This window comes from Vigna unguiculata, chromosome 2 (genome assembly GCF_037176805.1).
Source record: "Vigna unguiculata cultivar grain cowpea cultivar isolate G323 ecotype 2 chromosome 2, ASM3717680v1, whole genome shotgun sequence".
NCBI classification, from domain to species: domain Eukaryota; kingdom Viridiplantae; phylum Streptophyta; class Magnoliopsida; order Fabales; family Fabaceae; genus Vigna; species Vigna unguiculata.
Window position 1 is genome coordinate 27,175,669 of NC_140793.1, and position 15,407 is coordinate 27,191,075.

The following is a 15,407-nucleotide window of genomic DNA, read 5'->3' on the forward strand; positions in this document are numbered from 1 at the left end:
TTTATGGTGTCAAAACCCAATCGGAAAACTTAAACTTCTCATTGATTCACAGATAAAATAAACAAAATTACCATTCTAGTACTACAATATCGGTATCACAATACAACACAACACCAAAACAAAACAGATCTTATTGAAAAGGAAAGAAGCATTTTCGTCATCGTCTTCTTCGTCGATCTACCGTTCAAAAATCCTTAAGCAACTTGCGAACCTGTTCCAGTGTCACGAACAGCACAACGGTGAAGGGTCCCTGCCTCGAGATCGTAGGCACGAAACCCTTGTAGAGGGCCATGGGCCCCTCCGCACGCACCGTCTTCAGAGCACAATCCAACGCGCCGGCGTAAGGTGGCGGAGACCCAGGCTCCACCTTCATGTTCATCACCCTCGTCTTGATCACGTCCACGGGGTTTGACGCCACCGCCGCCACGAACCCTGCCGCGAAACTCGCCGTGACATGGGTCCCAAGCCCATCGCGCATCACGCCCCTCTGGAGAATCATCTCTTTGAACTGGTCGTAAGACGCGAGCTGCGACGCAGTCACGAGCATGGCGCGGTTCACAGTAAGCGATGAACCTCTCCACAGGCTAATAACGCCCTCTTGCCTCGCCATACGCAGGATGGCGTCCACGACGGACTTGTAGTTGCGCCGCTCTGCCGGCGGGAGGCGCCCGTCGGCCTGCATTCGAACCATGGCAACGTCCGCCGGGTTTCCGACGGCGGCTCCGATGGCGCCGGCGATGAGGCCGGCCTCGATCTTGCGGCCGAGATGCATGGTGCCGGAGGCGGGGTCGGTCCACTTGGTCTTGAGGATGTCGTAGAGCCCCATGCGGGTGGTGGAGTAGAGCGTCTGGCGGAGGACGGTGGCGGAGACGCCGGAGAAGAGGGCCGCAAGGCCTTCTTGCTGAACGAGGCGGACGCCGACCCCTATGGGGCCCACACGAGCCTGCGGAATGGTCGCCACGTGGACGTTTGAACCGGATTGGAAGGCGAGTGCGGGTCGGAGATTGTGAACCGGTTTGGGAGCGTTGTTTTCTCCCTGGAGCTGCATGCGGACCTTGATCAAATCAAGTGGATGTGTGGAACATCCGGCGATGATGGAAGCGATGCCTCCCTCGACGAAACCTTTGACACCCATGATGATGATGATGTTTTTGTTGTGTCGGAAAATGAGAATGGGGATGAATAAGGGTTAACTAGAGTTAGTGGTAATGAATTGGTTTGCTTTTTGAAAGAATGAGATGAAAAAGTAGAGAAATTTGAAGCTATTGAGACCAATTGGAATTAGGGTTCATCTCACTGGATACCAGGAGATGAGAATGGAGGCCACAGGCTATGGAAGAAGAGTGTGGAACCGTGGGCCTCTGAGACATATGCTGGGACGTTTTGTCTTTGTATTGGTGTGGAGAAAGGAAGGGAAAGAGGGGAATTTATAGTGTTAGCGTGTCATGTGTATGCGGGTTTGTGTTTGTGATGTGTTTGGAAATTAGAAGGTAGCGACTATTTCTCGGAAGGACGTAATCTCTAATTTGTAAACGCGATTTTAGGGCGCAGCAACTTAGGGTCCCTTCTGCCAACGTTTCTTAATTATTTGACGACGCGGTTATAGGAAAGCGCCTTCCCTCCCTTCTTTTCTTGAGTCATCACCAGACCTAGCGTTGATAATTTGTAGGGTCCACTCTATATTTATCAAATACTAATCAAATAACTAGATTATTTTATTTTATTTTATCAACATTTGTGTTTCCATAATTCACTTTCACTATCCTATATTTATTTATTTTTTTGTATGATTGAGGAATGTCGCGAGTTTTTCTGATTGCCATTGTATGCAGTATATTTGTATGGATATTTTTTAAAAATATCTCCTTTTCTGCCAATAATTATTGATTTGGAAGTTGCACTCCAGAACCGTTTTACATTATAGTTTATTTTTTACTCTGTTCACCGATTTATCCATTTTAATTTCCTTTAATTATTTCATATCCTTTATTTTTGAATAAAATAAAAGTTTTAAATTATTTAATATATGAATATAAAATTTTATATTTGTGATCTATCTATGTGTCATGTGAGTGGTGATGTCTCCACTAGGAATGTCAAAAAAATTCGTACCCACAGGTATCCGCGGATAAAATCCGCAACGAATAGAAAATAGATATTAAAAATGGATATCCGCTACCTGCGGATACGTGTATTTTTGATACCCGCATGTTAACGGGACGGGTAGGGTATCATAGTATCCGTACCCGTGGATACCCGTACCCGCTAAACTTTAATTCACAAAAGTATATATATATATATATATATATATATATATATATATATATATATTAGTAAAAAGTATTATGTCTTCATTTTTTTAATTATTGGTAGGTTGTCTTCTTCCAAGTACACCCTTGACATTCTTCTCTTTCCTTTATTTGAAATGGGGCATATACATCAAATCCAATATAGACAATGGACAATGACATTTATGGTATGTTTGTTGTGAAATGATGGAATCAAAATAATAATACTTAGCACGTGGTAATTGAGGTTTATTATTTTTTTATTTTGTTTATTTTTTAGGAATCAATTGGACTTTTTGATGTAAACACTAATTAAAGAATTTTTATTTTGTTGAACGTCATTTTATATTTACTTTTATAATTATTTGGACTTGTATGAACTTGAGTTTATTTGAACTTTATTTAAAATTTATGACAATGATGTATTTTATTTTATTTAAATTTATGATTAAATATTTATTTTTTAAATAATTTTGTAAATACCCGCGGGTATTCGTGGATACCCGCGGATATGAAAAAAATAGGCGGTTTCCCGCATAATGGATACCCGACGGATATGGATACGGGTACGGGGCAGATATTTATCCAGCGGGTAGGGTACGGGGGAGCTACTACCTGTACCTTATCCGTCCCGTTGACATCCCTAGTCTCCACCAAGAGTATCGTTGAAAAATAGAGATTGAATGTTTCAGGTCTAGATTCCAATTTCAAATTTAGTTGAGATCAATTTGATATAAGTTGGATTGCCCGATATGACCAAAGGTTAGATAGTCATCAACCTAAAGATGATCATAAACTATGTAATTGTTGACTTAACGATGATTTTATGTAATTGTTGACTTAATGATGATTATATTCGTTTTTGTTCCAGGAGTTCTTACACTACTTCCTAAATTGATGTCGTATTAAACAGAAGCAATATAGAAAAGTAATAGAACACATTATACTAACGATGTAAGGTACGAAAGTTGGCACTTATAAAGAAAGGATCACCCTTAGATAGAAAACTTTGTTGAAAGAGTAAATTGGGGTTTTAAACCCTCAATTTGATTTATGAGTTGTGGCTATGAGGTTAACATTATGGGATGATACTCTTAGCTTCTAATGAGTCATTTTATGCATTTGGGTTTTGTTTGATTCGTATAAAGAAGGAGAAAACACTCAATTGGGGTTAGAGACACTACCTATTTTGCAAAATTTCGTGTCTAGTTTATGCAAACTCGTTAGACAAGCCAACTACTCGTTAGACAAGCCAACTACTCGTTGAGCGATTGCCAAAATTGAGTATAGGGGAGGCTTGCTTGTTGGCTGAGGCATTCTCTCATTGGGCGCCATCGTATTTTCTTATTTTAAGTCATCTCGGGAAAATTGGGATTTCCGTTTCGTCAACCATTTTATCAGGTTGAAATTTTGACAATAGGTCCTAAACATATGATTTTTCGTTATGATCGTTGAGATTGTCGATTAGAGGTATGTGTTTAGAGAAATACATTTTGTTGTTTTTATATCATTGAATTTTATGCGATTGCAATAGAAAACAAATAATGAATTATTAACATTTTAGTTGAAATAAATACTAGGTGATTTTATGTTATGTGATGAGTTCATATTGAATTGAAATACATATGTATGACATAGTGTGATATTTAAAATTATATGAGAATGTGATGTATGAACTATGTGTTAATGTTATGTATTTTGAAGTAGTCGTATTTTTACTTTGGTTTGATATAAATGATATGGAATGAGAGGGTACTAATTCTTGAGTTGGGAATGCTACTATTTGGATGATATGTGCAGTGTATTGATGTCAAAGTTTATAGAGTTAAAGAAATGGGTGAGAGGAAGATACTTAGGGTGAAAGTTAAAGGATGTCCTCATAGAAAAATTTGTCACTAAAGGTCAAATCTGCATATGGGTGATTTACCATGTTATATTATTTGGTATGAGATGTGACCATGAAATGGCGAGAACCGTTGAAAGGTGAAGGTGAGTATAACATGTGCAGGATCTCAAATTTTAATCAATACACCTAGTCCTCCTGGGGTAGTGTCTGATATATGATGATGTATGAAAGAGATATGCGGACTTCTATTTTTATCATTTTGGTTGGACTTTAATTGTTTAATGTGATATGTTAATTGAAAATAAGATGTATGATTTGCAAAAGCTTAAAGTTTTAAAATAGTATGATTTAAATTATTTTAGTTTACCCGTGTTGATGATCTTTCTAAAGAGAGTAATGGTTATTAGATTCCTCTTGTCGATAAAATATTAATTATCTCTTAAAAGTATTTTATTTTTCTCGTGAAAGATTCTACATTTTACATATTTATATGTTGGTTTATAGTTTTTTATCATTATCTAATGTTTTAAATTAATAAATTGGGATGTTACATCAAAAGAGGTGAGAAGAAAAAAGAAAAAAAATAACAAAAGAGACATAATTTTTGTCTTTATAATTTGAAGCTTCTCGACTTTAGCCGGAACAGTACTGCTAGTATTAATGTACATAATAATAACAATGGAAAATAATATTAAAAGTACAAAGAATAGAAAACAAAACAACATTAAAATAGAAAAACTAATGAAAAATGACAACATTTTATATCTAGACACAAATATTAAACAGGTAAGTCGACACTATTTTATAAATGGTTAAAAAAGTAATTTTATAAAAAAAATTATTTTTATTTTAAAATTTTTGTTTTACATTAATATTTATATTTATTTACTTTTATTATATTTATACTTTTCTATAAAAAGAAAAATTGGGATTCTCTTCTTTTAAAATTCTGAATAGTAGGAAACCATCCTTGTTGGAAAACCTTTTTGCAAAGGAAAATGTGTTTATTATGGAAAAACTTCATTGATTTGGTTCATTTATTGAGACGGGGTTAAATATGTTTTTATCTTTTGAATTTTGAAATTAGTTCATTTTGAAATTTAGACTAATTTAGTCATTTATATTTCAAAATACGTGAATTTATATTGTTTAACTAATTTTGTTGGGTTGATTTGATGATTCGTATGCATTTCATGATTGTATTTGAGTTGTTTATATTGTTTAACATAATTTTTTTGTTTTAATGTTAAGTCAAATATTATCATGAAATGTGCTTGAAATGTCAAATAAATTTAACAAAATTTGATTAAATGACTAAATTTACGTATCTCGAAAGATGAAGAACTAAAGTGGTACAAAGTTTCAAAATGGACTAATTCCAAGATTTAATTAAAGTTAAGAGACCAAAAACATATTTAATCCATCATAATATTATTTTTTTTATAAAAGCTATATTAAGTAATAGACTAGTCTATTATTTATTTTTGTTTTATTTTATTTGATCTTATTATTAATAAAATATATTTTTAAAAATATAATTATGTGATCACATTTCGTTGAATAGACCACAAAATAATTAAAAAAATAATGATGATTTCAATTTACATACAATATAATTTATAATAAACGGAATGTAACTAACAATTTATAAATCAATAATGTCCTTTTAATTTACATCGATTTTTAAATGTCGAGATACTTGATAGAAATTACATCAATTGAGTTTTAAAACTAAAAGACTTAATTCAATATTTTTATTAATAGATGTTAAATTAAACATAATAAATAAATAATAAGGCAAAATATAATTAAAATCTACAAGATAATTATATATATATATATATATATATATATATATATATATATATATATATTAAAGACTAATTTTTTAATTAGAGATAATTTTTTTTATAGAAAAATTGATATCTAATATTATTAATTACTAATTTATAGACCAATTTATAATATAAATTAGTAATCAATTTAAAAATCAATTATAATTTTTTAAAATTATTTTAATTATTGAAATTAATATTTAAATTGGTCATTAATTATTTTTTGTCATTAAAATTAGTTATTATTTAAGATTTTTTTTAGTGTATTATGACGTTTATAATTCAAATTTCATGCTTATTTTAGTGTATTACGACATATATAATTTAAATTTCATGTTTTTTATTTTATATTATCTTAATTTTAGCTATGAATATTTGATCAGATTGAGATTTTGAGATATTATTTTAAAAAGATTGCAAATTTGGAATAAAAAACTATACAAATGTTACAACTTATTACTTTTTTTTGTAAGATTATTATTATTATTATTATCTTATATTATAGATTTTAATGAACTTATATAGTGTCCATTTAAAAGATTCAAATAAAGATTTTGAGATATTATTTTAATATTAAAAGATTGCAAATTTAAAAGAACTATAGAAATGTTACTACTTATTACTCTCCCTTTTTTGTAAGATTTTTATTATTATTATGATCTTATATTATAGATTTTAATAAACTTATATAATGTCAATTTAAAAGATTCAAATATAGATTTATAAAGTAAGGAGAGAGAAAACTCAGCATTATAAGAGTACTTCCAAAATTTGAAAAACATTGAAAGTTCAAATGAAAAAAAATGAAAAAATTTAAATAAAGAATAGTAAAATCCATCTTTTTACAAGTTAATTGGTATGTGTCAGTTTAATTAAACTTCAAATAAATATTTTTAAAATAGGTAATTTAAAAAAGAAAACTTACTTGAAATTTACTGCTTAAAAAGGTAAAAAAAAAATTAATTAAAAATCATAAATATGCTTATTTCATTAAAGAAAACCTTTTTTTTTTTAAATAATAGTACAACTAAATTCATCCAATAACTTTTATTTTCCCTTTTATATTCATACAATATACTAAAAATGATTGATTGGCTATATTATTAGATGATGTTAATAACAATAAATATTGATATTGATATTGTTTAATTTGAAATTTGTAAAGATTTAGAAAATAATTAAAAGTGGCGATAATGTTTTTATATGAAGATTGAATATTTTATTATTAGAATGTAAAGTTTATAAATAGAAAGATATATTCAAGTTTATTTAATAAAAGACTACTATATCTCTGTTTTTTTTTTCTTTCTTTTCTTTCTTTATAGATTCTGAGAAATTTGTTTATTTTTTTTCAAAATCAGAGTCTATTATATAGATTCGGGTGTAAAGTAAAACAATTATATTATATCGGAATTTTTATTTAACTAAGTTTATTTTTACCTTTTTTTGAGATAATTATTAATTTTTTGCATGCATTGGAAGGGTAATGTACATACGTGACTCATTTAGATGAAGATGAATATTTGTGTGTTTAGGAATGATAAGGTATATTTGGATTGTTGATATTAGTTTTTAGTGTATAAGTATTACATATTGCGAAAGTGAGATCTCTTAGAGTTTAGTTTAAGTCAAGAAGCTTATCCAACTAAGAAAAACTAGTTTTTTTTTTTTTCTATTTGTCACTAAAGTTGATAATTGATGTAGACGATCTATGTGTTCTAGATGATTGTTGAATGTTGAAATGAGATGTTTGAATTAAAATGTTTTTGTGAGCTATGAGTAAAGAAATGAGTATGATATATTAATTGAGTCAAATTGGTTCAATGGAACATTATTTTAAAACTAAATATAATATTTTTGGTATCAGAAATATATGGAAATGCCTAGTTACAACCAATTTGATATATTGTTATATTTGTTTGGGCTTTTGAATTGTGCAGTTTCATTGGACAAATCATCTTTTCATTGAACAAAATTCGAGTATTTAAAATTTAGAGAGCTCAAAGATTATTGCTCCTTAGGCGAGTATTTAAACAAGATTTCTAGTGTTTTGGTTTGACGTGCGTGTCAGTTTCTTGTCTGGTGAAACTCATTTTAGTAAAAAACATGAGAGTTTTGGTCATTGGGCGAGTAAATTCTTGTTACTATTGTTGTATTTATAAAATCTTCTAAAATTCACTAGTTGAGCAACCATAAATTTTGCTAAACAACCCAAAATTCACTAGGTGTATTGACGTTTATGACTGAGCGAGCATAATTCTAGCTGAGTGAATCTCAAAATATGTTTAATTTGTTCAGTAAGCCAAGAGTTTATTGAGTGAGATAGTGTTTTATAAACTTTTAAAACTAAAGTTTTTAAATGTTAAAATTGGTTTATTTTTTGCTATTTTTTTGATGAATACATTGTATTTGAATATTATATTAATGCGATGGGAAATTAATTGTGATTTATTAACATTTATTTTGGTATGAAGTACATATGTGATATGTGATGAGTGCTTGATTGAGACGGAATATATATGTAGAGTGTATGATGATAATTTCATGTGGTATCTAGTATGCCAACATACTTGTTTTCAAGGAGCAAATATTATGTTAAGGGATTGAATGTTTTTCATTAAATTGAAATTCTGAAAAGAGATGATCCCGACTCTACTAATATTAGACCCACATAGAGAAAAATATTATGTGGTGAGAGATCATGAAATTTTCTATAACTGGATGAGAAGTAAGAAAAAACTATATTTAGTAGGACATAAGAGATTTACATGGGAAAAATATGTTTTTAGTCCCTCAAGTTTGATCTAAATTTGGAAATGGTCCCTAGTTGAAACTTAGTAACTGTTTGGTCCCAATATTTTCAAAATCGTTGTTTTTAGTCCCTATTTTTGGACGGCGTTAAAAATAACAAATGAAGTGCCACGTGTTATTTAATTTTTTATATAAAAAAACTAGGGTCGACCTAGCCAATGCTTTTCACAAAAACTGAAAATGATCCCCGGTTGAAATTTGGTCACTGTTTAGTCCATACACATTGAATAATAATTATATAATAATAATAATAATAATAATATATAATTAGTATTAATATTACTAGTAATTAACATACCAATATCCTATTATTATTATTATTATCATTATATATATTAGCGTAACACAGGCGCTATCGCGCCTGTGTGTATGCACTTTTTAAATATGCGTGATATTATATTAGTAGATGATAATATTATAATGTTATTAAGTTAATATATAAATTAAAATTATATTTATTAAAAATAAAGTGAAATATATAAGAACAGATAAAAGAATAATCATTGATAAATAAATAAGAAGAGAAGAAGCATAGACATCCGATTTTATAAAAAATTTGTAAAAGTAACGGTCAATTTTTAAAAATTTAATAAATTATTATATTTAAAGGTTAAAATCGGTATTTTGAAAAGTGGACACAAAAAGGGAATCCCCTTTATCAGTAACTAGTGTAAACACAGGCGCTATCGCGCCTGTGTGTACGCATTTTTTGAATTATATTAATAATTGATGATATTGTAATGTTATTAATTTAATAAACAAAATAAAAGTATATTTATAAAAAATAAAATAAAATGTACGGAGAAAATAAGAGAAAAATAATTGTTGATGAATAGTAAGAGAAAAAAAGAAAAAGGAGATAAGTAAATAATTTTATAAAAACTTGTAAAAGTAACCGTTAATTTTTAAAAATTTAATAAATAATTAAATTATAAAGGGTAAAGTTGGAATTATGAAATGTGGACACAAAAGAGGGAATCCCCTTTATATATAGTTATAGATAATATTAATAATAATTAATAATAATATTAATAATAATATTAATAATAATATATGATAATTAATATTGTTATTATTATTAATATATAATAATAATAATAATTAATAATATTATTATAATAATTAATAATATTATTATTATAATAATTAATATATTATTATTATAATTATTATTAATATTATTATTATTATTATTATTATATAATATTATAATAATTAATAATATTATTAATATATAATTAATAATTAATAATCATTATTATAATTCATATAATAATTAATATAATTATATAATTATTATTCAATGTGCAGAGACCAAACAATCATCAAGTTTCAACCAAGGACCATTTCCAAATTAAGTTTAAACTTCAGATATCAAAAATATATTTTTTCCAGTTTTTGTGAAAAGCATCCGTGAGGCGGACATTAATTTTATAAAAAAAATTAAATAACACATGTCACACCTTTTGTTAATTTTAATATCGTCCAATAATAGGAACTAAAAACAACGACTTTGAAAGTACAATGACTAAACAGTAACCAAATTTTGACTAGGAATCATTTTTAAGTTGAGGTTAAACTTGAAGAACTAAAAACATATTTTTTTTTATTATTTTAATTAGCCTATTTAAGAACGGCCTCTATCCATTTTAAGACTATATAAATAAACTTTTATTGACATATTGTTTTATTATAATTTTTAGTAGATAATAATGAAAAGAAATTAAAAAAAAATCAGAAAAAAATATTTGATTTTTCTTTACAAATTTAATGTATTTTTTTCAATGTTAAACTGAATTTTATGGAAGGAAAAAAAAAATGTCAAAATCTGAAGAACGAAAAGAAAAATTGTCTTGCATCAAGTGTTTTCAAACGCAAGAAGTAACATCTCCAAAATTTGAACAGCAATAATTCAACCTAATAACTACTCTCCTACGCAATAAGATCATTCATCAATGATATGACCTATAATGTCTTGTAGTATTATTTTGTAATTTACATATATTTAATTTATAACAAAAAATATTCAATTTTTATATTTTTTTTCTTCTCTAGAAGCTTTTAGTAATAAAAAAAATGTTCATACATGCTTCGCTAAATCGTTGAAAATATAGAATTTAACTTAAAAAACTTACGACAAGAAACAAATCAAATTTAGACAATAATTTTTTTTTACAGAGTTCAAACTCATTTAAATCAACCTTATTCGACCTGGCTTAATTTCACCTCAGAATTACTTGAGCTTTTTATTTTGGAGAACTTTATTTATTAAATAAAAGTATAACAAAATAATACATGGAGAGTTGATAAATATTTATCACTTTTAATTGACTAGAGATATTTAACATAAACGTATGAAATATATTAATTACATTTTTTTTTTCAAAACGGCTGTTTACGTTTAATACATATTTTATTTATTAAATAAAAGAATGAAAAATTAATAATATATGGAGAGTTAATAAAAATTTATTAGTTTTAATTTATTAGAAATGTTTTAAAAAGACATGAAATGTATTAGTTACAATTTTGTTTTCAACATAGTTTTTCTTTAACTGCTAATTTTATTAAATATTATTTATCTTAGGATCATTTTAAGAATTTTGTAAACGATTTCTAGAGATAAAATAAAACAAACTTTTAAATTAATTTGTTGGAGCCCTTTATTATTATTTTTATTTTTTAAATTATAAAATTAAAAAATATTCAATTTTTTATGTTCATTTTCACTTTTTCATAAGAAATTTTGTCCAAACCTTCTTTAGTATCAAGTTGAGTTATACTCACAACACAACAGTTAAAAAATAAAGTGCACGTTTATTACCTGATGTTTCATCGAAATTGTATATGTATCAGTGCAAATATTTAAGAATAAAAGTTAAGGACAATGATACTTTAACCTACTTTTTTTGACCCACTTTTAACTCACCACTTCAATCACCATTAGATTATCACATCACATCACTAAAAGGAATAAAAAAAGATGATCTAATGGTGATTAAAACAATGGATTAAAAGTGGGTAAAAAAAAATAGGTTAAAATATCATTTTCCAAAAGTTAATGTCTTGGTCCAAAAATGTAGGAATAAAAAGAATTAAAAGTTTAATTTTCAATTGTAATCCAGAAGTCACCGCTACTCCGAAGGCTAATCACGTAATTTTGTTTGTGAGATATCTTTTGAAAAATAAAACTCTCATTTACTCTTGAATTAACACTTGGCTACGACATTTAATTTTGTAGTTGACCATTTATAGTCAACAATGGTGACTTATTCATTGGATTGTTTGATTTAGTATTAAAATAGAGTTGAATTCAGTTATTTTCAAAAATAAATTAAGAAAATAATTTCGTTTAAAAATATAGAGATTATTTTTTCTCTAAAAATGTAATTTATATCACTCTGACCAAACTCAACTTGTTCCGTTATCCATCAAATTAAAAACGAAAAAAGTTGCATCAAATAATCATGGACACGTGTTAAAAAATGCTGATTAGTTTTGAGATTATCTTATTTCATTTTTAAACACGTTATATCTAGTTCAACAGCTTAATCATATGTCACTTATATTTTTAGAAACAATTTTCACGTAAAGGATAACTATTGACTTACTTTTTCTTGGCATTTTCTTTTTTTCAGAAGCATGTTATTATATAGATTGCAACTTTATAAATAAAATGAATTAAAAAAAAAAACACGTAAAAAGGAGTTTTTTCATCTCTGATGTTTCTTAAAGATGGAGCAATAATGATCTGATAACATATTTCTTTTAAGAGAAAAAAAAGCAAGTGTATGGCAATGAATTTCTTTATATAATATTAAAAAACATACTTACTCGTTACAATTTAATTATATTTAAACTTTTCTACTAGCGAGATCATAGAATGAGTTACAAAATTAAAAGTTATATTTTATAATATCTTTCCATTAAGTGAGAAAAATATCAATAAAATGTAAGTCAACAGGCTTTTCTAATAAAAATAAAAACTGTAAAAGGATGTTAAAGTAATTTAACAGCATAAACTCCTAAAAATTAAATGAAAAACTGAAAAAGATGTTAGGGTGATAAATTATAATCTTCTGTGCCTTCTGAAGTTTAATAACTGACTTCATTCCCAATTAGTTGCATGTGACATGTTAATTACACGAAGTCAATATCTAGGAGGATGCAATGAATTCACAATGTGGACTTTGGAAAATAATAATAAATAATAATAAATAATAATAATAATAATAATATCCATCCAACATAAATGCCATAGCCACTTGCTGAAACAGAATTAGTAAGCAGAATTCAAAAGACGGTTCAATCAATGGTTAATGTGTCCATTGAGAGGAACCAAATGCTATTCTACATGGATTATTGAATTTCCGACTTTGCCCTTTTAAGATCTCAATTAAAATAGATTATTGACGTCGTGTGAAAAATAAACGTGGCGTAATTCTCCTCAGATGGTGGACAAGTGAATTGTACAAGACAGTCACAGTTGCAACCAATGGTTTGTCTCAGAGAATAAGAATATTGTGCAAAAATAATGGGAATATATTGATTGATTATTAGGGTTTTTTTATTGAAAAATAGAGTTGAACTAACTTTTAAAAGCAATAATTATTGGATGGTGTTAATGATATGTGAAATGAAAAAAAAAAAAAAGAAGAATTTTGGTCAGAGGTGATGTCCAGGGCAGGCAGAAGAGGCAACTCAACCTTCCCCAGTTCACAACGCAAACTTGTGGGCCATGTGTTGGAAATTTCTTTCTTCTTAGAAGATTTAACTATTCAAGTTGAAAACCAAATAAAAGGTGGAAAAGTAAAAAATAATAAAAAGAAAAAACATGAATCGTCGCCTGAGAGATTCGAACTCTCGCGGGGAAACCCCATGTACTTAGCAGGCACACGCCTTAACCACTCGGCCAAAGCGACAACTTGTTGTAAGTCCTTCAGTTATTTTAATTATTATAGTACAATTCAAAACAAAAAAGAATAAAGTTGTGATTTTGCTGGAGAATAGTTTTACTCCCTTCAAATATATGGTTTAAGTGCACCGATAAATTTTTGCATTATTAAAATATCAATTATGTTTTTATTATTATTAAAGGGAGAGGAAGATAGCGGCATAAAAGAAGAAAATAAAGTATGATTGTTAAACAAATAATGTAGGAATAACTATTTTGGTGGGTCTAGTAATGAGTGAAGTTTGAACAATATGCATGATGTTTCATATTTAATAGACATTATCCTTTTTGTATAAACGAGGACACTGAGGTGTAAATAAATAAAGTTATTGTATCATCTGTTATCAAATAAAGCGAATAACATAGAAGAGAAAATAATAGATAATAGAGAAGAGAAGAAATAATAGAGAATAGAGAATAGGGAGGATCTCATATGTGTATTATTATTGATAGGAAGAGTCCTATTTATAGATACAACATATAATCCATACAGGAAACAAATCAACTTAGTTAATACAAATATTTACATAAATAGTAATGAATCATACGAGTATCAATCATATGAATAAATGTATCAAATCAATGGACAATCATTAATTTATAACATCATCTGCATTATTACTGGGGAAAGAGACGATCAAAGTTAAGTAAAAATTGTAAAAAGTTGTATGGAGGAGGAGATTGTTATATTAAGGTGAGTTGGATTTTTTAAAATTTACTCAAGATTCAATTAAATTTAATAAAATAGATTGAATTTATAATTTAAATTTAATTACATTAATTAAATTCAGATTTTTCAATACAATTTAAATTAGATTAAAAATCTAGATTGAATACATTTTATTAATAAGATTAAATTCAATAAGATTATTTAATATATTTGATTAATAGGTTTATTAAACATGGGTTATGTTGATTTGGCTAGGGATGTCAAAAAAATTCGTACATGTGAGTATCCGCGGATAAAACCCTCAACGGGTAGGAAACAAATATTAAAAATGGATACTCGCTACCCGCGGATACGAGTATTTTTTATACATGCGGGTACAAGTATTTTTTATACCCGCATGTTAACGGGGCGAGTACGGGTATCATATTATCCGTACCCGTGGATACCCATACTCGCTAAACTTTAATTCACAAAAATATCCTCATATATATATTAGTAAAAAATATTTGAGTTTTCATTCAGTAATGGTGGTCGGATTCTTATTCCACATTGGAGTAGATTACTTCCAGATACTGTAGAGGCGTGTATTCAAGACTGGTTATGGACCAATATGGAAGGTAATGAAAATAACACTTTTACTTATATATTTTAATTAAGTGATTGTTAGAAATTTTTAATGAACTTATGTTTTCATGCTCTTCTAGATTAAAATTGGACAACATGAAACTTTATACAATGTTGCAAGATGTGGACATTGATGAAGTTAGTAATTTCTTTAATATTTCATTCAAAAATAAACTACAATATAAATTGTTAGTGATTTTTTATTTGTTTGTTTTTCAAGAATCAATTGGAGAGAGTGAACTTATTGATCAAAGCACTAATTATGGTTAAATATTTATTTTTTTAAATATCCGTGGGTATCCATGGATACCCGCAAATATGAAAAAATAGGCGAATACCCGCAAAATGGATACCCGACGGATATGGGTACGGGTACGAG

At 28.1% G+C, this 15,407-nt stretch overlaps 1 protein-coding gene and 1 non-coding gene across 2 annotated transcripts; both read right to left on the reverse strand.

The window, feature by feature from the left end:
• Positions 1 to 1,418, reverse strand: UCP5 (uncoupling protein 5). The gene has a single exon (XM_028058115.2). The coding sequence runs from the start codon at positions 1,133 to 1,135 to the stop codon at positions 185 to 187; it is 951 nt and encodes a 316-aa protein (XP_027913916.2). The 5' UTR covers positions 1,136 to 1,418; the 3' UTR covers positions 1 to 184.
• A 12,202-nt stretch (positions 1,419 to 13,620) lies between these two features.
• On the reverse strand, positions 13,621 to 13,702 carry TRNAS-GCU (transfer RNA serine (anticodon GCU)). Its single transcript has one exon. It is a non-coding gene; the product is annotated as a tRNA-Ser (tRNA).
• Between the last annotated feature and the right edge of the window lie 1,705 nt (positions 13,703 to 15,407).

Excerpts from the sequence above, each read along its gene's own strand:
- UCP5 (XM_028058115.2), bottom strand. The coding sequence starts at position 1,135 with ATGGGTGTCAAAGGTTTCGTCGAGGGAGGCATCGCTTCCATCATCGCC.